We start from the raw sequence: 24,353 nt of genomic DNA on the forward strand, positions 1-24,353 counted from the left end.
GCATCAAAAGTTAATGATTGCAGCATGACTGACAGAGCAGAAATGCTGCTATTGGTTTAGTTCTCTCCAAGGAAATCAAAATATTGCTTGAAATCATTGTTTAATTGTCTTTTCATAGATATATTTCCTCTTTTCCTTGGCAGATCCGAAGCCAAAATGATGGCAGTTTTACTTGCCTGAAGATGTATTCAAAGGATTGCTGTACTCTTCTTCTAACTTGAAGATCTGTGTAACAAATTCAATGTCTATAAACTCAGAGCGTCAATCTTCCGGAACTCCAAAGGGATTATTCAAAAGATCTGGAGTGGCTATCCGTGCTTCAACGGAGACTTCAACAACAGGAGAGGCAAGTCAAATGGCCTTTGACCTGACAGCAGTGACGTAACTCCTATAAACAGAGCTTTGTTCATTTAGTGAATCGTCAAGTTTAGTCAATAGAGAAAACCTTCAACTTTTCTCTGTAGTTTCTTTCTGTCACACGATTCTGTTTCACCCTGCGAACAGCCTTATTTCCATCCAAACATGAAAAAGCCTGTCATACTGTAGTTCTACTTATGTTCATGGCATTCCAAACTTCAGAATCTTTGGAACCCAAAAGAATGTATTTTAAAGAAAGTTTTGGCCATACAATGAAAGTCAGTGAATCTGGTTCGAAACATAATTGGACCCCATTGGCTGACATACAAAAATAAAAATAAGAAAGAATTTTTTTAAACTTTATTTTACAGTCTCCTTGCTACATATGTTACATGTATTTACTGTAGTAATGAAAGTAAATATGCATAATTTCATGAAAGTAACCCTCAACCAAATCCTAACCCTATAGTAAGTATGTAATTTATATTTCTCAGTGCTTAAATATACACTTCTATATCTTAAATGTCCTCTGAAGCAAGTGTTACAGCAAATCATAAACTCAAGTTCACATGATCAGATAAGTTTTTAAGCGCAAAGGTTAAAGCATACAGATAAAGTGTCCCGCCCATAACTTAGATTGTCAGTGTAACTGCGGACTCATAAATACCCTCATTAGTAGTATATCGTCTTAGTTTACTCTAATGAATCACCATGACTTTTTATGACATAAACTTTGGACAGTCTGTGTTAAAGCATTTCAATCCATTGGCCTGTTAAAGTTAGCATACTGTATAGAACGTCCATTTCAAGCTATTCTTCATTGGGACTTCTCAAGAGGAAAGTTCTAAATAAAAATATAGCAGAATAAACCATCATTTTGATTATTCATAAAGTTGATTTTTCTATTTCTGCATTTAGTTAAATTTATCGTAGTTCAAAATTTCCAAAATGATTTAGTGTAATTTGCTAATGCAAACAAGAATGCAGACAATGGATGGATGGATGAATTTAGTCTAGAATGCATGCTGGTGTGACTATATTGTCTAGTTTTTTTTTTTTATCAAAAGTTTGTTTTATCGCAAGAGGGATCAGTTTGACTTGAGACAGTTTTTAATAGAAAGACATGCTTATTCCAAAAACAGCATTATTATGGTTACAATCACGAGGGGTCATTTAAAATACACTTTAAATTGATGAATTCATGAAATGAGGTGGGTCTCAAAGTGATTTTGAGCTTGCCAATGATTGAAACATATTAATGAAAACTTAAGCAAGTGTTTTACAAACATGTTCTGTCCCAGTTTATAAATCGCCCATATTGAACTCTACAGCTGAGTGACAGTGAAATCAGAAATGTCTCCCTGCATCACAGCCTGGAACGGGACAAGCCAACATCTGATAACTGGAGTTGAAGGAAGTGTGTAGTCGGTGACATCCTCCCTACAGATACATTCATAGATTAAAACAGATGTATAATAAAGGAACAAATCAGCTGTGTGTATGATCACTTACAAGCTCGCCTTCACTTCCTGGTCCATTATCTTTAGAGTTGGTGTTTGTGATCCTTGAACCTCCTCATATGAAGCCTCAGCTTTTCCTTCAATAGTATCCACAGTTATTGAGATTTTATCCCATGTTGGTTTAATAAAGCAAGTTACAAATCAAAATTTACCATTTAATCGCTCATCCAGCTAACAACAAAATATTAAGACGCTCTAAGTTCTAAGACGCTTTAATAAGCTGCATAATTAGACACATAAATCCTGCAGCAGATAGGCAGGTGGAGCTGAGGGAGGTAGGAGGTAACGCTGCAGGACTAACTTACAGCAAACAATAAACCAGACTATTTAAATATTGAGCAAGCAATCTCATTGGCTGCAGGATCAGCAAAGGCCAATCAGCTTGTGCCATGGGGAAGTTACGTATGCTAGCAGATTGCATGTAAACCTATCAGTTTCATGACTGAACTAGATATATAAATAACATTTTCATGGTTATATTTTGAAAACATTATTAAAGACTAGATAACTTTGAAAAGAAATCCATTAATATTACTGGAAGAAGATTTGTTCATAACTTTGAGAAAACCTTGCCAAAACATTAGCTAAAGTTCTGAGAAGGTTCTCTGTGTTTAACCAGTGAAGAACTCTTACCTAAAATGCCCCTCAAACTGACATCTTTTGGCTGTTGCCGAACAGCAGGCCACAGAAACACTTCACCCTTTTCCTTGTGAAGAAGAATAACAACACGTATGCTTCCCATGGTAACGTCCATTTCGTTTCTTCGTAATATCAGTGACAAGCTGTTGAAACAGAGAAACTGATGAATGAATTCTGCTTCACAGAAAGAAGATAACATACACAAATGCAGTAAAACACTTCTAGTTTGAGGAGTATATACCCCTCTGTATGGTGTTGAGTAGGTTCCTGGTCCCACAAAAACTCAAGATGATTCTGGCCATCTTCATATCTGATGGAGCGAGTGTTTATTGTCAGATGATGGTTTGTTTTGTAATGAAAGGCAATTTGTTCGAATCCCTGTCGTCCAGTCATGAATTGTCCATTCACAGAGAACTCTAAGACACACAGAAAGTCAAACTCAATTAAAAAAAGATGACTTCCTAAAGGATGTGGATGAAGAGTAAATGTGTAATAGTTACCTGAAGCAGAATCCTGTAGCAGTCTGAGTTTCTGAGGAGCAGGAATGTCAAAACAAAGTGGCTTAGACTGACCAGCAGCCGGCAGCAGGAACCGACTGATACCAACTCTTGGAACTAAGAGAAAACATTAGCAAATGCTGTATCATAATTATTTTAGTAAATTGTCTTATTATTTATGTATCTAACATTGTCGGGAGAACACTTTCTTCCTCTGCATCCTCCTCTAGAAATGTGGGCATTGGAGCTAAGAAGGTGCAATTGATCAAATTAGACTTTCTTGACACAAGGCAGAATCAAAGTTACAGCATTTTAATACCAGAGAACTAAGAGAGAACATAACCAAATGCTGTATTATAATTATTATAGAAAATTGTCTTACATAATAAGTATGTTTGATTGATCTTTATGTACCTGACATAGTAGGTAAAACAATCTCTTCCGCTGCACTCTCCTGTAGAGTGAGCACTTGATCTAAGAAGGTGCAATTGATCAAATGAGACTTTCTTGAGACAAGGCAGAATCAAAATTACATTATTTTAATACATACCAGGAACTAATAGACCGGAGTAATCATTAAATGAATCTAAAAAAAAAGGCAGAGATATTATAAAATACAGCTTTTCATACTAAGTTAGTTTATCAACTTTTAGAAGAAAAGAAGCATACCATAGATCCCTGGAATAGGAGGAGGTGGATGTAGTTTGAGGAATTCATCAGACTGTCCTGGCAAGGACCGACTAATAAAGCCAGGACTGGACTGACTAATAAAGCCAGGACCGGGCTGACTAAAAAAACCAGGACTGGGCTGACTTAAAACACCAGGACCAGGCTGACCGGGACTGTGAACGTACTGACTAAATCCGGGCACTGGGATATAAATGAAGTGGGAAAAAAATATATTTAAAGGCAGATTCAGTATATTGAATTTGGCATAAAATGAAAATTCATTTTCTAAATGCATATTATAAATCTTATTGTGAATTATCTTATAATGTATATGTCTCTTTTTTTTTTTACTTTGACCTCATTATTTTTAATAAAAATACCATAACTGGATAACTATCATAACTATCATAAGCTTCCTTTTTAAGCGACAGAATTCTCTCTGGTGACGTATGCACGACTTCAACGCTATATGTTCAAAGAAAATTTGAGTAGATTGAAAAGAAGTGTATCTTAAAATCTAATAGTCAACTGATGTACAAAATTTAATACACACTTTACATTAGCTACTAATTTTTGGATAAGCTGTTTCACTCATATGTGCATCACAGTACATCGGTACGTCCCTTTCATTGCAACTGCAATAGTTTGACTAAATGAACTGTTAGATCATCATTTTACCTGCAACTGGATTCCAGGATGAAGGAGGCAAACTCATTACTAATCAAAAAAAAAGAAAGAGAAAAGTGTTATTCACTTTATAGTGGGCAGCAAGTCCAAGACCACAACTGTGAAAATCTGTGATTTTATTTTATTTAAACCTTAAAGGAAGAAATATTTAAGATTTTGCATTAATTGTGGACAAAAGGAAACACACTGAAGTTCATGTCAAGTTTTTACTCAAATTGTTTGCTGATAATATATTTTGTAATGAAATAAACTGTACAGTAATTAATGAAAACTATTTCACAAGTGATCAATTGGATTGGATGTTTTGGTTAACCTGTATGATGCAGTTGATGCAAAGCTTGATTAATACATTAGTGCGTCTGCGTAACTTTTCATATTTCTGCTGTCACGGTCACTGTGTTTATTTTGCTGCATAAAATGGACCTTGCTCTTTTGTTGAAGGTCAAATGTCTGCACACTTTCATTTACTATGTTTGTAAGATGCTACAACTTTTCAGTTCTCACCTGGAGGTCTGGGTTCCTCTCCTCCCTCTTTGGGTTTGTCTGCAACTTCCACTTCATCTTCCTGTGGCTTCGTGACGACCATAGAGGTGAGGGAGGTGACGAACTGGTATTTTAGGGATAGTCTGAGAGCTTCTTCCTTTTCATCCTCTTTCTCCTGTCCTTTAAGAAGCACTCTGAGACAGAAAGATGTCCTCAATGTCCAACAAAAAAAGCAGAATGTCATATCACTCAATCAACTTACTGCCTTTCCAGAATTTGCTTCACTGTAAGGTAGGCCCACAGTCTCGGCATGAAGTCCCCATTCTCAGGTAAGGCATCACTGGGGTCTATTGGCATTACAGTTTCCTGATATGTCACGTTATTGCCTTTCTGCTCAGAAAAAAAATCCTAATGGGCATTTTCATCAGTAATGCTGTCATTACCACTTTCTCAGAAAACAAAGTGACCATTATTACAAACTCTTAAACAATTGATGATCAATGATCCTAATACACAATATAATGACCTTGGTTGGTACTGACTGTCGAGGTAAAACAGCCCACTCAATCCCTACCAATTTAAGATATTGTAAAACACCATGATGCTCTTACTGATACTGCAATGACTTCAGAGGTGAAACTCTCCACACTGTTGTCTGTGATTTGTCCTGAAACCACAATCTCAGAGCCGTTGAAGTACAGGCTAAAGCTGGTCTTGGTAAGGTTTGTCCCTCCTGTATATTTAAGTTGAATATCACTGAGGAGAGGGACGGCAACCTCGTCATAGAAGCCCTACAATGCAAACCGAAATAAAGGGTTTAAATGCATTCACACGAATTCACAGTCGGATGAATTCACAGTCGTTCACCTGCAGCTGTAGATCAGCGTCCGAATCTTCATAAATCCTGCGAGAAACTCCAGCATTTTCCAATGACATTTGTGTCAGGAAGTCAAAGTTGACATCATATCCAAAACCAAGACAATATAGGGGAAACTTTAGACCAATTGCCTCTTTCACATTGGCCATTATCCTCTCTTTGTTAGTTTCACCTGTTAGAGAAGACATTAAATGAGACTATCTACAATACATACTTGAAAATCATGACATTTTTTGAGTGATCAGAAAGCAATGGAATCATTGGACAATTTCCTATTTTTTATTCTTTTCTCTTACTGACAAAGAAAAGAACCAAATTTGGTTATGCTGATAATCTACTGTTCCTAATTCGGTCTTAAACCTTTTATTAACAGGTCTTCTAATTACACTGAGTGAACTAGTGCTAGGATAAAACACATTAGCTTGTGTTTGTCAGTGAATCTGTGCCTGAAGTGGGATCTCCATCAGTCAGCAGGATCAGGATGGAGGCAGTTCCTTCTCGTGGATGTCGATTGATCATGTCCACTCCTGCTAGAACTGCAGCGTTAATGTCTGTGGCTAAAGGAAGAACAAACATAGTTGTGTCATATCGATGTAAAACTTTCTTACTCCCCATTTAGAGTTAGGAATTCACCTCCTCTATCACTGATCTTCTTCACAAAAGATTTGGCAATCTCCAGGTTTTCCTCGGTAGCTTTCAAGAGTTCATTCTTCCATGTTTTGATTTCACTGTCAAAAGTGATCAATCCAAAGTGGTCATCCTCATCAAGATCACCTAAAATCTTTAGCAGTGCCAAACGAGTCTAAAGAAAAACACTTCTGTCAGGACATCTGAAGTTATTCTTTCTCCATTACAACTGCTTTCTCAATTAAAGTAAGCAAATCCACAGTGATTTCAATACATAAATCCCTGTTATTTTAACATATAAATGCACAATACTGCAAGATCCTTCAAAAAATATCCTTCATCAGCTATTTCATAGCTTTTCATCTTTTTGGTTAAAGGTTGACATTTACCTGTTGTATTTTTCTGCCATACATAGAACCGCTCCGGTCAATGATGAAAACAACATTTTTGGGAATACGTGGAACATCAGAGGGAGCAAAGAAGTGGACAAAATAGCCATTTGATACCTGAGAGAAAAAAATAGTACAATTTGAATATCATTCTTTGTACATAGTCAGTCTTTTAAAATCATCAGGAAACTATATTTTACTCTCATTATGTATGTTATTGAAAAATGTACCATGACTTCTCCTGTATGATTTGATCTTTCTACATCATATGTTATAAGCAGGTCACCATTCAGTCCATTTTCTCCACAGCTTTTACACTTGGTCTGTTGATCTCGAGTGGGGTAGAAGGTCACCCATGCCTGAAATGATCAGTTTGCTCATCTGGTAACTTAGTTTAGCATAATGAGAACATTTAAGCTAAGTGTTTTACCCCTCATGTTAAGCTCTTACATCTTTGTCTGCTCTGGTGGTTTTGATGGCATTGGCCAGATCACCGGTGCTCAAATCTCCTTTCACCTCCAAGAAGGAAATTCCTGGTTTCTCTTGTATGTGAACATCAATCTAAAGTGAGGTAAAGAAATATGATCTTTCTATTCAGCTTAAGTGATGTCCTTTTTCCCTCTTTGTTTCTTCTCCTACCTTGAAGTCAGCCACCGGCTGCATCGGTTGGGTATTGATGAGGAGCTCATATTTGCCAAGGCGACGCTTTAGCAGTTCTTCGTAGGTCAACTCAAAAGTCACTTTACTAAAAGCAGCCACCGTCACTGAAGTTTTAAAGTCTTCTAACGTCCTTCCAACAGATCTGAAATAGAAATGAATCCCAGTATATTAGTAAACACGCTATTAAAAAACATTTAATTGATCTGTTATTGTTTATGTCCAGTACTTGATCAGTCCAGCACTTTCTCCTCGAGATACTGCTCGACTGTACTGTTGCTGAGCTTCCTGCTTTTCCTTCACAACACCATCATATATCTTCCCCTCTATGCTCCTATGGAGAAAAAGACAGACATCTTAATAAGTGTATCTCAGAGATATTGCATTAAAAGATTTTATAAATCTTCAGGTGAGACTTTATTTCGATAATCCACTTTAGACATTCTTCTAACTATTAGTAACTTTCAAACTACATGTCAACTAACAGTCATTAGAGGATCAGTAGACTGTCTGAATAAGATCTGGTCCCCCAACAGACATGACATTTACAGACTGACTATAAGTAACTTGGCTTTACAAGTCGACTTATTCTCCTAACCCTAACCCTAACACCTAAACATACCACTCTACTGACAGTCTAATACTCTAATGAGAGTTAGTTGACAGAAAAGTTACTTATAGTTAGTACAATGTCTAAAGTGGACTATCAAAATAAAGTGTTACTAATCGTTATTTTGTTGTTGTTTAGCTGCATTAGCAGATATGACCTGAGACCAATGTGCTATAAATGGCTTCTTTACCACTTTATCTCTACTTATATAACACAGTTTATGTTTTCCTACATTCTGAATTTGCTGATGAAGGCATTCTTGGGTATCTTGACCTCGAACTGGATCTCTTGAGATTCATTCACTGTGTTCGCCACACGGCTTGTGATGACGGTTGTGGCGTAGCGACTGGTGACCGTGGAGTTTATGTAGAAGCTGTATATATCCACGTTTTGTTTCTGTTGAGAATCAAACAGTACAGTCATATTAAGTTATGTTCATATAACAGAGGGTTTTTGGATGGTGCACATTTACTCCTCCTTTTTGCGTGGGATTGTTCAAATATTTACGGCTAGAAAATGGCATGGAGAAAGGGCCTTTGGACTAAAAAACAAGTACATTTTGGTGACTACATCTCAATGTAAACTATTGAGTAATAGTTCTCTTTACTCAAACTGCGTTTTAAATAATACACTGCTGTTCAAACGTCAGTATGACTTGTTACCGTTTTTGAAAGAAGTATTTTATGCTCCATTTATTTGATCCAAAATACACTCAAATTAAATTTTCAGCTTCTTTACTCCAGTCTTCAGTGTCGCATGATCCTTCAGAAATCATACTAAGCTGATTTTCTTCTTAAGAAACATTTACAATTAATTATTTTTTATAGGCGTTTTAAGTTTAAAATAACAGCTTTTATTTGAAATATAAATATTTATAGAATATAAATCTATAGAATGTCACAATTTATTGATTAAAAGTATTAATTTCTTTCCTTTTTTTAAAAAAAAAAAACCTTACTGACCTCAAAGTTTTGTTTGAAGTGAACATACAGTATATGAAGTAAGTCTAATTGGTCTGGACCTTCATCTCAAATACAAAAAACAAGTCTCTTTTTAAGAATCTTAAACTGAGCGTTGACCCTCACCTTCTTTACAGGTTGTTGTGAACTGGCTGAGATGAGAAAGACACCCAAGAGTATCAGTCTGAGAGCTGCTCGATCCATCATGACCTGCTCTGAAAGCAGACCTCGAAAAACACACTGCCTATAAACTCCTGTCCACATCATGTGATTGGCTATTATTGAACGGATGAAGAAACCTCCCCCACTATATGTGATCAGTGTAGCGAGTGAGACAATATTTGCTATATTTGACAAATAATCCATAATATCTCTCACTGAGAGAATTAACTGCAACTAACACTGGTTACAGTTTTTGGTTACAGGAAACTTAAAGACTTATAAGACTGTTTTAAACCTAAAGGAATTTAAAGAGAGGTTTGACTCCCACTTAATTCTATTGGAAAAGGACAAACAAATTTAAATCTATATAGATTTTAAAAATTGATGGTTTGCTCAAGCCTTTTAATTTGCTGAATTTCAAACAATGTTTTCCTGTATTCTAATTCAACTCTCTTTCCCTTGGCAAAGTGTATGCATGTATGTGTGTGTATGTTAGATTAGTGTTTGGTCTAGTTATTTACTGGAGTCCCTAATCATGCAGATTTTGGCTACATACACCTAGATGTAATGTACAATAATAAAGTTACCCGTTACCGTGGAAATGACAATTTCTTAGAATTAATCAATGAATACATTTTTAAATACTGGGTGTTAACAGGTTAGTGAATTGTGGTATTCTGCTACATTAAGTTAATTCTATTAACTGATCCAAATATTTATAATAAATTATACAGAGTTATGATCAATTATTTATACTTTTCTTGAGCTAATGTACATCAGAGACTCTTGAACTTGTTATAACTGAGACAATCAGACACATAACTATTTGTTACATTTAAAGGGGTCATGAACTGGCTTTTTACATTTTATTGTCTTGTTGTCTGAGGTCAACTTATGACGTTCGCTTGGATTTTGCATTCAAAAACATTAAAATGAATAAGTAATAGGCTATTTTCTACCCTAGTTTATATAGCTCAAAGACTTGGAAGTAAACGCCCACTGCTGTGAGTGGATAACAGTTTTGCATATTATAATGAGTTTCGACTCACCTGTCGGTGCACATGGGGGAAATTGTTTTGAAAACGTCCAAACAATTTAACAATTTAATAAAGCTGATGGATCTTTTCATAGTTAAATGGATCTTTTCCATATTTCCATTTCCTGCTTCCGGTTTTATTTTGTCACTAACCATTTTACCCAAGTATGTGGGATTGTATGTTGATTGTGTGTTTAGATTAGTTATGTTTGTGGATTAGTTAATAAAACTTCTGCACAATACATATTTGTTCTGATAATCTGCTAGCAACAAAGTTTATTTTACAACTTAGATTTTGACTACGGGCTCTTAGTAGTACTGTACATTAAGACAGACATTTCTTAGAATTAATAAACAATTAACACGAATATTCACAGGATCAAACAGGTTGAAACATTAAATTAATTATATTAACTGATCCAAATATTCATTATTTATAGTTATTTTGAGCTATTTTGCTACAACCCCCTCAAAAGTCAGTATTGAGGCATGCTTTTTACAAAATATATTATCTATATAACTTGTAAATACTTTACATTCTGTAAAAGTGTGTTGCTGGTTCATTATTTTACTATCAGAAATGACCTCATAAAATACATGAAATAATCACATTCAATACTTTGATTGAAAAGGCACCAATCAAAGGGTTTCTATACATACAATATCTCATAGATAGATGATAGATAGATCAGACTCTACAGCTGAGTGACAGTGAAATCAGAAATGTCTCCCTGCATCACAGCCTGGAACGGGACAAGCCAACATCTGATAACTGGAGTTGAAGGAAGTGTGTAGTCGGTGACATCCTCCCTACAGATACATTCATAGATTAAAACAGATATATAATAAAGGAAAAAATCAGCTGTGTGTATGATCACTTACAAGCTCGTCTTCACTTCCTGGTCCATTATCTTTAGAGTTGGTGTTTGTGATCCTTGAACCTCCTCATATGAAGCCTCAGCTTTTCCTTCAATAGTATCCACAGTTATTGAGATTTTATCCCATGTTGGTTTAATAAAGCAAGTTACAAATCAAAATTTACCATTTAATTGCTCACCCAGCTAACAAACAAAAATATCAAAAGTTAGAAAATATTATTTCTGAATGTTCTCTAAACATTCAAAACGTCCAGGTTTTTTGAAATGTTCCAAAAACTTTTATTTTCTTGGTCAAGAATGTTAAAGAACATTCCGTTTTATCATTCTGCAAACATTAGGTAACCATTACTTTTGAATATTCTCTGAACATTCTGAATCAAGTAGTAACACTGCTAGAGGAATGTCCATCTAAAATCTTTTTTTTTTTTAAATAAAGAATTAATGTACAATATTTCAATCATGGCAACTCTCTGAATAGTTTTAGCATGTCATTGAATATGGTGATGTTATTGTATTTGGTCACAAGATCTGCTATGCTGCTGCAGAGCAAGTATCTGCAGGACACAGCATGTAAGATATGCTCCTGAATATAGACACATAAATACAGTGGCAGATGAGGCAGGTGGAGGTGAAGGGTTTCAGAGGAACACTGATAGCGCTCTGCAGGACTAGCTTACAGCAAACCAGACTATTTAAATGTAAAGCAAGCAATCTCATTGGCTGCAGGATCAGCAGAGGCCAATCAGCTTGTGCTGTGAAATTAAGTAATTGCTTGCAAATTGCATGTAAACCTATCAGCCTACGACCTCTAGAGTTTCATGACTGAACTAGATATAAATAACATTTTCATGGTAATTTTTTTGAAAACATTATTAAAGACTAGATAACTTTTTTTTTTTTTAAATCCATTAATATTACAGGAAGAACATTTGTTCATAACTTTGAGAAAACCTTGCCAAAACATTAGCTAAAGTTCTGAGAACGTTCTCTGTTAGCTGGCTGTGTAAAGTGTTTAACCAGTGAAGAACTCTTACCTAAAATGGCCCTCAAACTGACATCTTTTGGCTGTTGCCGAACAGCAGGCCACAGAAACACTTCACCCTTTTCCTTGTGAAGAAGAATAACAACACGTATGCTTCCCATGGTAACGTCCATTTCGTTTCTTTGTAATATCAGTGACACGCTGTAGAAACAGAGAAACTGATGAATGAATTCTACTTCACAGAAAGAAGATAACATACACAAATGCAGTAAAACACTTATAGTTTGAGGAGTATATACCCCTCTGTATAGTGTTGAGTAGGTTCCTGGTCCCACAAAAACTCAAGATGATTCTGGCCATCTTCATATCTGATGGAGCGAGTGTTTATTGTCAGATGATGGTTTGTTTTGTAATGAAAGGCAATTTGAACGAATCCCTGTCGTCCAGTCATGAATTGTCCATTCATGGAGAACTCTAAGACACACAGAAAGTCACACTCAATTAAAAAAAGATGACTTCCTAAAGGATGTGCATGAAGAGTAAATGTGTAATAGTTACCTGAAGCAGAATCCTGTAGCAGTCTGAGTTTCTGAGGACCAGAAACGTCAAAACAAAGTGGCTTAGACTGACCAGCAGCCGGCAGCAGGAACCGACTGATACCAACTCTAGGAACTAAGAGAAAACATTAGCAAATGCTGTATCATAATTATTTTAGAAAATTGTCTAACATAATAAGTGTTTGATGGATATTTATTTACCTATCATTGCCGGGAGAACACTTTCTTCCTCTGCATCCTCCTCTAGAAATGTGGGCATTGGAGCTAAGAAGGTGCAATTGATCAAATTAGACTTTCTTGAGACAAGGCAGAATCAAAGTTAAAGCGTATTTATACGCACCATAACTGGAGATCTGCATGTGACTTGAATCTAAAAAATGGGGGTTTAGTCATTAATAATTTGCTAACCAAAGCACTCAATAAATAATAGAAAAAGTCCAATGTACCAAAGCATTTTGAAGTAATTAAATAGAAAAATAATAATTATTATTTGTAATTAAATATTATTTTGGTAATTAAAATGTAACGGATATTGTTTTCTCAAATATTTAGGTTTTTTTTTTTTTTTTTCAAAAAAATTACTTTCACAAAAAATATGGTACATTTAAATCATTTTCTTTTCATGATTAAAATGTATTTCCAAATATTGCTTTTAATATTGAAGGGATAGTGAAAATTAAAATGAAGACATAATTAACTCACCCTGGTGTTGTTCTTTCTCTTGTGGACTACAAAAGGAGTGTTTTTTATAAATTTTTATTATAAAAGTAAATTTTTCTAAATAAGATGCTAAGATCGATATTACAAGTTTGATAGGGTTTGATGAAAACAAAACAAAATTGTATGTATTATTTAATGGAAATCCTGACTTGTCTCGACTGCGTGTTTGTGAAACCCTATTAGCCCCGCAGTGCCCAGGAAAAACATACAAGTTGTGAGAAATCAAGATCTATAAAAAACGCAACATGAAATATAATGCCTAGAAATCGCAAAAAGGTATCCATAGACTTTCTCTATGACAGAACTGATGATTTGAACTTGATAACTTCTTGTGACGAACAACAGATATATTCACCTCAAAGAAGAAGGTACATCAATTGTATTTCATGTTGCGTTTTTATTACTCTTATGTTTTTTATGTTTTAATTTATTTATAACAGGACAATGTGCAGTTACATTGAGAAGATGGCTGCACCAGATTTAGCACTATATGCTAATTTCCATCTGTATCTAGATTTCTCACAACACGGGTGTTTTTCTGTGCGAGTTTTCTGTGCGGAGCGCAGTCAAGCACAGAAGACAACGGCCAAGGTTAGGATTTTCACTAAATTATACAATACATTTCATTTTTGCTTTTTATCACACCATAATGCCCCAGAATACTTGGAATATACAACAAATGGGATGGGATCATTCTATGATGCATTTTTTAAATACTCATTTTTTAGTCCATAAAAGAAAGAAAGGCATTAGAACAACATTAGTGTGAGAAAATGATAGCTTCATTTTTATTTTATTTATTCTAATTTCATTCTCTGCACTTTTTTATGTGGATTTTGGTTTTAATAAAGAAAATTTGCAGTAATTCTTTGTAAAAGCAAAGAAACCAGTGATAAACACATTTTTGAGAAAGTATAGGAGTCTTTGTCAACTTTTATTAGAAAAAAATCATACCATGGATCCCTGGATGATCAAGATGTGGAACAGGCAGCCGCAAGGGCAGTCCGCGCAGACCTTGCCCACCGGACACACGACGCCGACCAGGCGGACCAGGCTGACCAGGCTGACCAGGCTGACCGCGCAGACCAGGCAGACCGCGCAGACCATAACGGGGACTGAAACGACTATATCCTGGTACTGGGATAAAAAACAAATTTTGCATAAGATGAAAAGTGACCCCATCTCATTTTTAAATGCACGTTACTTAAAGTGCCCTATTTATAGATTTTTGAAAATGACCTTTCATGTATTGTGTAACATAAGTGAATGAAAACATCTGGCAAAGATTTAAATCTGAAAGTGCACTGTATATATCAGGGTCTCTTAAACTCGGTCAGAAGGACACATACTTTCGTGTCTCGATTCTCCCACGACACAGACACAGTATCTTCTCTTTGAGTTAAAGGGACAGGGATGTCAGTACAAAGTCCTCCCCTTTGGGCAGGTAGACCCTAGGTGGACTCTTTTGTTGAAGGTCAGATGTTTGCACACCTTTATAGGTTTGTAAGATAGTAAAACTTCTCAGTTCTCACCTGGTCTGGGTTCCTCTCCTCCCTCTTTGGGTTTGTCTGCAACTTCCACTTCATCTTCCTGTGGCTTCGTGACGACCATAGAGGTGAGGGAGGTGACAAACTGGTATTTTAGGGATAGTCTGAGAGCTTCTTCCTTTTCATCCTCTTTCTCCTGTCCTTTAAGAAGCACTCTGAGACAGAAAGATGTCCTCAATGTCCAACAAAAAAAGCAGAATGTCATATCACTCGATCAACTTACTGCCTTTCCAGAATTTGCTTCACTGTAAGGTAGGCCCACAGTCTCGGCATGAAGTCATCATTCTCAGGTAAGACATCACTGGGGTCTATTACCATTACAGTTTCCTGATACGTCACGTTATTGCCTTTCTGCTCAGAAAAAAAAAAATCCTAATGGGCATTTTCATCAGGAATGCTGTCATTACCACTTTTTTATCAACAACTTTCTCTGAAAAAAGTGACCATTATTACAAACTCTTAAACAATTGATGACCAATGATCCTAATACACAATATAATGACCTTGGTTGAGACTGCTGAGGTAAAACAGCCCACTCAATCCCTACCAATTTGAGATATTGTAAAACACCATGATGCTCTTACTGATACTGCAATGACTTCAGAGGTGAAACTCTCCACACTGTTGTCTGTGATTTGTCCTGATACCACAATCTCAGAGCCGTTGAAGTACAGGCTAAAGCTGGTCTTGGTAAGGTTTGTCCCTCCTGTGTATTTAAGTTGAATATCACTGAGGAGAGGGACGGCAACTTCGTCATAGAAGCCCTACAATGCAAACCGAAATAAAGGGTTTAAATGCATTCACACGAATTCACAGTCGGATGAATTCACAGTCGGCTGATTCTCTGTCGTTCACCTGCAGCTGTAGATCAGCGTCCGAATCTTCATAAATCCTGCGAGCAAGTCCAGCATTTTCCAATGACATTTGTGTCAGGAAGTCAAAGTTGACATCATATCCAAAACCAAGACAATATAGGGGAAACTTTAGACCAATTGCCTCTTTCACATTGGCCATTATCCTCTCTTTGTTAGTTTCACCTGTTAGAGAAGACATTAAATGAGACTATCTACATACTTTAAAATCATGACATTTTTGGAGTGATCAGAAAGCAATGGAATCATTGGACAATTTCATATTTCTTAATCTTTTCTGTTACTGATAAAACCAAATTTGGTTATGCTGATAATCTACTGTTCCTTTAATTAACAGGTCTCCTAATTACACTGAGTGAACTAGTGCTAGGATAAAACACATTAGCTTGTGTTTGTCAGTGAATCTGTGCCTGAAGTGGGATCTCCATCAGTCAGCAGGATCAGGATGGAGGCGGTTCCTTCTCGTGGATGTCGATTGATCATGTCCACTCCTGCCAGAACTGCAGCGTTAATGTCTGTGGCTAAAGGAAGAACAAACATAGTTGTGTCATATCGATGTAAAACTTTCTTACTCCCCATTTAGAGTTAGGAATTCACCTCCTCTATCACTGATCTTCTTCACAAAAGATTTGGCAATCTCCAGGTTTTCCTCGGTAGCTTTCAAGAGTTCATTCTTCCATGTTTTAATTTCACTGTCAAAAGTGATCAATCCAAAGTGGTCATCCTCATCAAGATCACCCAAAATCTTTAGCAGTGCCAAACGAGTCTAAAGAAAAAGACTTCTGTCAGGACATCTGAAGTTATTCTTTCTCCATTACAACTGCTTTCTCAATTAAAGTAAGCAAATCCACAGTGATTTCAATACATAAATCCCTGTTATTTTAACACATAAATGCACAATACTGCAAGATCCTTCAAAAAAATATGCTTCATCAACTATTTCATAGCTTTTCATCTTTTTGGTTAAAGGTTGACATTTACCTGATGTATTTTTCTACCGTTCATAGAACCGCTCCGGTCAATGATGAAAACAACATTTTTGGGAATACGTGGAACATCAGAGGGAGCAAAGAAGTGGACAAAATAGCCATTTGATACCTGAGAGAAAACAATAGTACAATTTGAAAATCATTTTTTGTACATAGTCAGTCTTTTAAAATCATCTGGAAACTATATTTTACTCTCATTAAGTATGTTATTGAAAAATGTACCATGACTTCTCCTTTTTGATTTGATCTATCTACATCGTATGTTATAAGCAGGTCACCATTCAGTCCATTTTCTCCACAGCTTTTACACTTGGTCTGTTGATCTCGAGTGGGGTAGAAGGTCACCCATGCCTGAAATGATCAGTTTGCTCATCTGGTAACTTAGTTTAGCATAATGAGAACATTTAAGCTAAGTGTTTTACCCCTCATTTTCAGCTCTTACGTCTTTGTCTGCTCTGGTGGTTTTGATGGCATTGGCCAGATCACCGGTGCTCAAATCTCCTTTCACCTCCAAGAAGGAAATTCCTGGTTTCTCTTGTATGTGAACATCAATCTAAAGTGAGGTAAAGAAATATGATCTTTCTATCCAGCTTAATTGATGATCTATTTCCCTCTTTGTTTCTTCTCCTACCTTGAAGTCTGCCACCGGCTGCATCGGTTGGGTATTGATGAGGAGCTCATATTTGCCAAGGCGACGCTTTAGCAGTTCTTCGTAGGTCAACTCAAAAGTCACTTTACTAAAAGCAGCCACCGTCACTGAAGTTTTAAAGTCTTCTAAAGTCCTTCCAACAGATCTGAAATGGAAATGAATCCCAGTATATTAGTAAACATGCTATTAAAACACATTTAATTGATCTATTATTGTTTATGTCCAGTACTTGATCAGTCCAGCACTTTCTCCTCGAGATACTGCTCGACTGTACTGTTGCTGAGCTTCCTGCTTTTCCTTCACAACACCATCATATATCGTCCCCTCTATGGTCCTATGGAGAAAATGATAATGACATCTTCTTAATATGTGTATCTCAGAGATATTGCATAAAATAATTTATAAATATTTATTTTGTTGTTGTTTAGCTGCATTAGCCGACATGGCCTAAAACCAACATGATACATTTTGCTACACTAACATGTTTATATAACACAACTTATGTTTCCCTACATTCTGAATTTGCTGATGAAGGCATTCTTGGGTATCTTGACCTCGAACTGGATCTCTTGAGATTCATTCACTGTGTTCGCCACACGGCTTGTGATGACGGTTGTGGCGTAGCGACTGGTGACCGTGGAGTTTATGTAGAAGCTGTATATATCCACATTTTGTTTCTGTTGAGACATCAAATAGTACAATAATGCTCCTCTTTTTTGCAGGGCAGTGTTCAAATATTTACTGTTTGAAAATAACACTGAGAAAAGGCCTTTGGACTACATCTCAGTGCAAACTATTGAGTAATAGATTTTGAAAGAAGTCTTTTATGCTCACCAAGGCTGCATTATACACTTCACTACACCAAATACACTAAAATCAGGAAGATTTTTTCAATTTGAAATAAGTTTTCTATTATATATTCAAAATATAATTTTAATCTTAATTTTCAGCATCATTACTGCAGTCTTCAGACTCACATTATCCTTCAGAAATCATTCTAATATGCTAATTTTCTGCATATTCTGAAACATTTGTTATTAGTGTTAAAAACAGTTAAAACTGCTAAATTATTTGTGGAAATGGAAAACAGGATACATTTTTTGTAAATCTTTTGTAACATTACAAATGTCTATAATGTCACTTTTGATAAAAGTATTAATTGACCTCAAACGTTTGAACGTATAGTCATGAAGTAAATCTAATTAGTTTCAACCTTCATTTTAAATACAAATAATTAATCTCTATATTTAGAATTTAGACATTGTTTTCATTTTAAACTGAGAGTTGACCCTCACCTTCTTTACAGGTTGTTGTGAACTGGCTGAGATGAGAAAAACACCCAAGAGTATCAGTCTGAGAGCTGCTCGATCCATCATGACCTGCTCTGAAAGCAGACCTCGAAAAACACACCGCCTATAAACTCCTGTCCATATCATGTGATTGGCTATTATTGACCGGATGAAGAAACCTCCCCCCTTACTGTCTATGCCTCCCCCACTATTTGTGATCAGAGTCTCTTGAACCCCTCAAAAGTCAATATTGAGGCATGCTTTTTAGAAAATGTATTATCTATATAATTTGAAAATATTTTACACTTTGTAGAATTTTACTGCTGTGTTTTAATTTTTATTATCATGACCTCAAAAAATACATAGTCTACTTTAGGCCTGCAGAAAGGCACCAATCAAAGGGTTTGCCAGCTAAATACCAATTGCACATTATATCTGAACTCCAAAACTGAGTGACAGTGAAGTCAGAGAGCTCCCGCTGCGCAACAACCTGGAATGGTACAAGCCAACATCCAACAACAGGAGCAGAAGGAAGTCTGTAGTCCCTCACCATCACCCTGAAATTAACCAGATACACTTTAAAATTCATATGCCAAAATTCAGGTTAATGGATTTTCAGCTGTATGTTTGTTTTTTGATTATACCAAGAGCTCTTCATTTCCTTGTCCTTTAACTTTAAAGTTGGTGTTTGTGATTCTGGGATATCCTCATATTTAATATCAGCGTCTCCTTTAAATATTATCCACAGAGTTGGGGGGGGGGGGGTGTGTATTCGAGTAAGCATAAATTTCATGTTTCAAACTTTAGTTAGTGTGTAATGTTAGAGTATAAATAATATCTGTAAAATTATAAAGCTCAACGTTCAATGCCAAACGAGATATTTTATTTAACAGAAGTAACTTAGCCTACATCGAACGGCCGTTTGGACGGTTTGGACTACATCCCTCTACTTTCTTCTTTAATGACGTCAGTAGAATCGTTTTTGACTAAGGAATGCTCCCTCAAGTTCAACTCCCTCAACTTGCGCACTTCTTATAACTTACTGTTTATTCAGCTCTTACGGTGATTTTCTGAAGTAAAACTGACGCTTCATCTTTTGTGTGATGTACAATACACTTTATTAAACTCATATGTTTGATCATCATTCGGACCAAATACGTTATAATAACCATAATTAAACTACTAAACTATACCTGTTCCATCTCTATACAGCTCTGCAGTCATTATTATCCGACTGAACTCCGTTACTGAGAGTTTCTGATATTATCATCATTCCGTAAAATGAATTTGTCCTGAGAGGCGCGAGCTCATGAAGCTCCGCCCCCTGTGCCGGCAGCAGCAGCAGCTTATTTGCATTTAAAGGGCACACACTAAAACAGCATGTGTTTCTGAGCCCCCAAAAATGACAATTTAGACATATTTTGAGCTGAAACTTCACATACACATTCTGGAGACATCAGAGACTTATTTATCTTGTGAAAAGGGGCCTAATACAGGACCTTTAAATGCCAGAGCACTGTGCAGTATTTTCCTGTTCTAATCACCAGACCATCGAAAATAGGGCTATATTCAAAAGAATCAATTTAAGCGTCATTATAGGAAAGAAAGAAAATATATATAATAAAATAACAGAACCAGTTGCTGCAAATGCTGATTGTATGCATCTGCTGAACCTTCCAAAATAATGGTATGGCAAAGTTATACAGTAAACTTCTGCGGTACTTTTTGCCATGAAATAAATTGTTACATCGACGTCGCGTTGCCTATTATTTATTGGTTTGTTTGTACAAGGCTGACATTTCTGAAAATATGTAACAAAACGAACTTTAAACGATTGTAACAGATTAATGAACCGTTTCATATCCCATTTGAAATGAAGGGATAAAAAACTGAAAATGAACATGGCTCAGATTTAAGATAGCATATTTTTTTTCTATATAGACTTTTCAGAAAATAAACAGACTGATAGAAATATAAAAGGTCACTATCATACATTATAGCACCAATTACCATGACAAAAAAACAATGACCTGCTACACCTCTGCTTAGTGCAAGATGAGATCTAATGCCACTTATTTACTTCCATATGTAACACACACCATTTGAAAAAACTACAACCTGTTTCAATAATTTGATATACAAGTATAGAATAAGTGTATATGAGCAGATTTTTCCAGATTTCAGTACTTCATCATGTGACTTTCTACAGCACATTTGTCAGTTTAAGTATAGAGTTTGTTATGACACATATAACTTCCCAGAACTTGTACAGATGTTTGTCTATTAGTAATGACTATATTTAAAAACTCAAATTTAATTGTTAACAGTTAATAATTTTGGGTAGCCATGGTCTTTTATGTTGCAAAGCATCAGTCAGTGTCTTCTAAAACACTCTAGTCGAAACTTAAATATTAGCATTATTAATAAATAAAAAAGTATCATTGAGATCTAAAAGATGGCATTAGGAACCAAACGACTGCACCAGCGGAGATCATTTCGCTCATTTCATTCATTGTAAATCTTCGATTCAAAAGATCACTTGATGGCATTACAGTTTTGAAAACACTTTTCCTCTAAACCAATGCAACTGTTTTACTGTTTCAGAAGATATAGAACATGTAAAAAGAAAAATATACTCCTAATAATAAATGCACACACCTTAAAAAAAAAAAAAAGAATTGTACCATGTAGTGTTGAAAAGCATTTTATAAACGCCCATAAAGGACATCATAAACTGCATGTGGGGAAAACATGAATTTAGTAGTTATTATGCTTGGTAACAGGATTAATAGCAGTCACCTTTACCCTGGGTACATTGGCTGGTACGCAGCACAGTCTGCAGTTGCATTTCAAGGCACTCTTGCAGGCTTGTTCACCTGAAATGTACAGTCTGTTAAAGTTCTCTCTTGATTCTCAGTGCAGTTCGTGGTCGTTACTTTTCTAGCATACGATAATGTGTTTTGCTGACCAGCGCATTGTGAAATTAGTGATCGCTGCAGGACGGAGTGAAAAATTCACAGTGATGTCATGATCATCGCTCCAGTGTTGTCACCCAGCTGTGATTCAATTCAACCCAAGCCACCGATTAACCTAAACCTCACCTTCATTCACGTATCGGGTTTATGCACATATGCAGACAGAGCTTATATTTACAGAAGATATTATAAACAGTGTCTATACACACCTACCCAAATATAAGAGCATGTTACCTTATAGCATTTACATTATGTATACAGCTCAGAGTTAAGGACACAAGCAAGCTAAACAAATTTTGATGAAAAATATACGTTCTGTACATATGCCTATGCTAAAATTCAGAGATGCTACATAGGCTATATACAATAATACTCAATGTACATCACTAATTCATCACATATGCCTACATTGTTAGCCTGAATATTTACATGTTCGAGTGGGATTACTACATGCGACTACATGCTAGCAACTTTAACAGATTGAATTGCACACTGAAAGGCCTAACCAGCACTTTAAAGAAACTAAAGTATTTTCGGCGACAGTAAGAAGAATAGGTACAGTGATGGTAAAGCTACATGGTCCTATTTCTAGAACTAGGAACCTCGCTGGGGGACGAAGGTGCTGTCCAAGAAGGAGAGTGCATAGCAGGGAAAGCAAATACTTCTTGGTTAAGATTGCCAGTCATTGTTGGCCAGTAGTCCATGTCTAGGCGTTGGGCATTCAGCATCTTTCCGTAACAGCTGCCGGGCACCAAAAAACTGCGCTGGAGTACTTGTGTAGTGTCAGTCGCCATCACATGGGCATGGAAATCAATCTGCGGCCATGAAAGAGGCAGTTGGGAAGCGTTCAATCTTTCTGTTGAAACCGGAGCCTAAAGAAAAGACATCACGGAATATCTTTCTTAGTGAGCACCAACCTTTTTTTAACGAGGCATAAATTCATCATCACAAACTTCAGTCATCATTCAATTTACTTTTTTTTTTAAGAATTTTATTGCATCACGAGGGTGAGTAAATAATGTCAGAATGTTTTTTTTTAATCTCACCTCTATAGCGCTCCAGATCCGGGATCGATTCAGTTGCTGTGGTCTTAGACTGAGGGATTGTGAGCGTGAAGGTTTCCTTAACCCTTCTGCCCAGTTATCCATGAGTCTCTGAAGCTGCTGTGTGAGTGCATCATCTGTCTTGTTGTTGCTGTTATTAGTCTGTGCTTGGGCGAGACCGATTGGCTGGTGAGGAGGAGGAGTTGATCCAGGAGGCATTGGGGACTGATTAGAGGCAGCTGATGCTGCTCCAGATCCTATGAAACAAGTTGGTTTGAGATGTATGAATTGCACAAAAAGAGCTGAAATGAAATCCATACCTTCTTTGATTACATTAAATGGTTAGTTCGCCCCCAAAATTCAATTCTATCATCATTTAATCACCCTTGTGTTGTTACAAACCCATAAGACTTTCCTTCATCTTCAGAACACATTTAATAAAATCTAAACCAGTTCTGTACTCAATTGACAGCTGACGCTTCAAAAAGTTCACAAAGAGAATGTAAAAATAATCCATATGAACTGAGCTGTTTAGTCCATATTTTCTGATGAGACACGATCGTTTTATGACTGATGTACAGATTGAATTTAGACTTTCATTCAACATTGATGAGCAAACAGAAACAGAAGCTCAACTAAACCTGCTTAACATGAGAATGGACCTCTTTGGTTATCGCACATCAAGTGACATGCTTGAGCTTCCATTTCCCACAAATGATGTGTGCTTTGATGAATGTTTATATGTGAATAAAAGCCTAAATTAAATCTGTTCAGTGTATAAAGCGACCATGTCTCTTCAGAAATATTTGTGTCTCTTTAAAAAATTAAAATCACTGAAAAAACACTTCAGCCTCAGAACAACATGAGGGTGAGAAATGAGTGACAGATTGATCATTTTTGAGTGAACTAACCCTTCAAATAATTTATTTAACTATAAATAGATTATTAATAAACCTCTAAAATTAAGTAAAACTAGTCAACTCTGTCAAAAACGAGGTAAATACTCAGATGCAAATGCTTTGCCAACATAAAGCAAATGTGTGTCCAATTATATATAACTGACAACTGCAGTAACAAGTACTCAAGGGGGGGATAGAGAGCTTTCACTCCTTTTGAAAACAGAGAATGTGATATCTGAGGTGTTATAAATTGGGAGCTGACACTTTTTAAACTGCAACCCTGAGAAATTTGGATAGAAATATTTGTGTTCATATACTTTATTAAATATGTTTTAGGTCTATGCTATTATGGTGGTTGTAATATGTCCATAGAGTTAAATTTAGTTTTTTATATCCCATATAACAGTTGGAGTAACAAGGTTTCAGCTGAGGCAAATTGTATTTTAAAAGTATGAAGTGTTGAAATTAAGAAAAGACAATACTTACTGCTGCCACGTTCTTTACCCAGACACAGGCGTTTAAGGGTTGACCCTACAAAAAGAAAAGTTCAAGTCATAATAAAGACATAATAAAGAGGTGGAACATATAATTTATCATTTAAAAGTTAGAACTGAAATAAAAGGGTAAGCTATTACAAAGTAACACTGAAAATAGAAAGGAAATAACATTGTGAACACAGTTTAAAGTCACAGTGTTGGTTTTAGGCTTGCAAAAGTTAAATTAAAGTGAGATTAATACTTTCAAGTTGCGTAACTAGTTAAAGTATCTAGAAGCATCATTGACA

At 36.0% G+C, this 24,353-nt stretch overlaps 2 protein-coding genes across 10 annotated transcripts in view; both read right to left on the reverse strand.

Annotated features, from left to right (window-relative positions):
- Positions 1-1,445: 1,445 nt before the first annotated feature.
- LOC120480584 (inter-alpha-trypsin inhibitor heavy chain H3) lies at positions 1,446-18,767 on the reverse strand. Of its 5 annotated transcripts, XM_039673838.2 has the most exons (22): positions 9,098-9,205; positions 8,245-8,408; positions 7,632-7,736; positions 7,385-7,547; positions 7,196-7,306; positions 6,976-7,104; positions 6,746-6,862; positions 6,363-6,531; positions 6,176-6,286; positions 5,720-5,901; positions 5,464-5,643; positions 5,115-5,242; positions 4,874-5,046; positions 4,361-4,399; positions 3,683-3,883; positions 3,564-3,599; positions 3,428-3,487; positions 3,017-3,130; positions 2,758-2,932; positions 2,511-2,659; positions 1,870-1,954; positions 1,446-1,797 (listed from the first exon to the last, which is right to left on the reverse strand). In XM_039673838.2, exons 1-22 carry the CDS (start codon positions 9,176-9,178, stop codon positions 1,683-1,685), a joined length of 2,787 nt encoding a protein of 928 aa, XP_039529772.2. In that variant the 5' UTR covers positions 9,179-9,205; the 3' UTR covers positions 1,446-1,682. The 5 variants fall into 5 exon arrangements, with proteins under 5 accessions (XP_039529772.2, XP_088981192.1, XP_088981193.1 ...); XM_089125066.1 differs by lacking the exons at positions 3,428-3,487; positions 3,564-3,599; positions 3,683-3,883; ... (12 more) ...; positions 8,245-8,408; positions 9,098-9,205 and adding exons at positions 12,788-12,850; positions 12,927-12,956; positions 14,261-14,443; ... (11 more) ...; positions 17,877-18,040; positions 18,659-18,767; XM_039673841.2 differs by lacking the exons at positions 1,446-1,797; positions 1,870-1,954; positions 2,511-2,659; ... (17 more) ...; positions 8,245-8,408; positions 9,098-9,205 and adding exons at positions 10,416-10,979; positions 11,052-11,136; positions 12,082-12,230; ... (16 more) ...; positions 17,877-18,040; positions 18,659-18,767.
- A 1,639-nt stretch (positions 18,768-20,406) lies between these two features.
- Positions 20,407-24,353, reverse strand: part of wnk2 (WNK lysine deficient protein kinase 2) — a 35,789-nt gene continuing 31,842 nt past the window's right edge. For all 5 annotated transcript variants that reach the window (XM_089125099.1, XM_089125100.1, XM_089125098.1 and 2 more), the window contains 3 exons: positions 24,056-24,100; positions 22,674-22,927; positions 20,407-22,499 (listed from right to left, as the gene is read on the reverse strand). In XM_089125099.1, coding sequence (XP_088981225.1) covers positions 22,200-22,499; positions 22,674-22,927; positions 24,056-24,100 — 599 coding nt within the window. In that variant the 3' untranslated portion in view covers positions 20,407-22,199. The remainder of the gene's footprint in view (positions 22,500-22,673; positions 22,928-24,055; positions 24,101-24,353) is intronic.

The sequence above is a fragment of the Pimephales promelas genome, chromosome 21, assembly GCF_988280905.1.
Source record: "Pimephales promelas chromosome 21, fPimPro1.hap1.1, whole genome shotgun sequence".
NCBI lineage: Eukaryota > Metazoa > Chordata > Actinopteri > Cypriniformes > Leuciscidae > Pimephales > Pimephales promelas.

Excerpts from the sequence above, each read along its gene's own strand:
- LOC120480584 (XM_039673838.2), bottom strand. The coding sequence starts at position 9,178 with ATGATGGATCGAGCAGCTCTCAGACTGATACTCTTGGGTGTCTTTCTC. Across the intron at positions 5,243-5,463 it reads CTGAAGTCATTGCAGTATCA|AAAGGCAATAACGTGACATA; the intron begins GTAAGAGCATCA and ends TTTTCTGAGCAG. Across the intron at positions 3,884-4,360 it reads ATCCTGGAATCCAGTTGCAG|TGCCCGGATTTAGTCAGTAC; the intron begins GTAAAATGATGA and ends TTTATATCCCAG.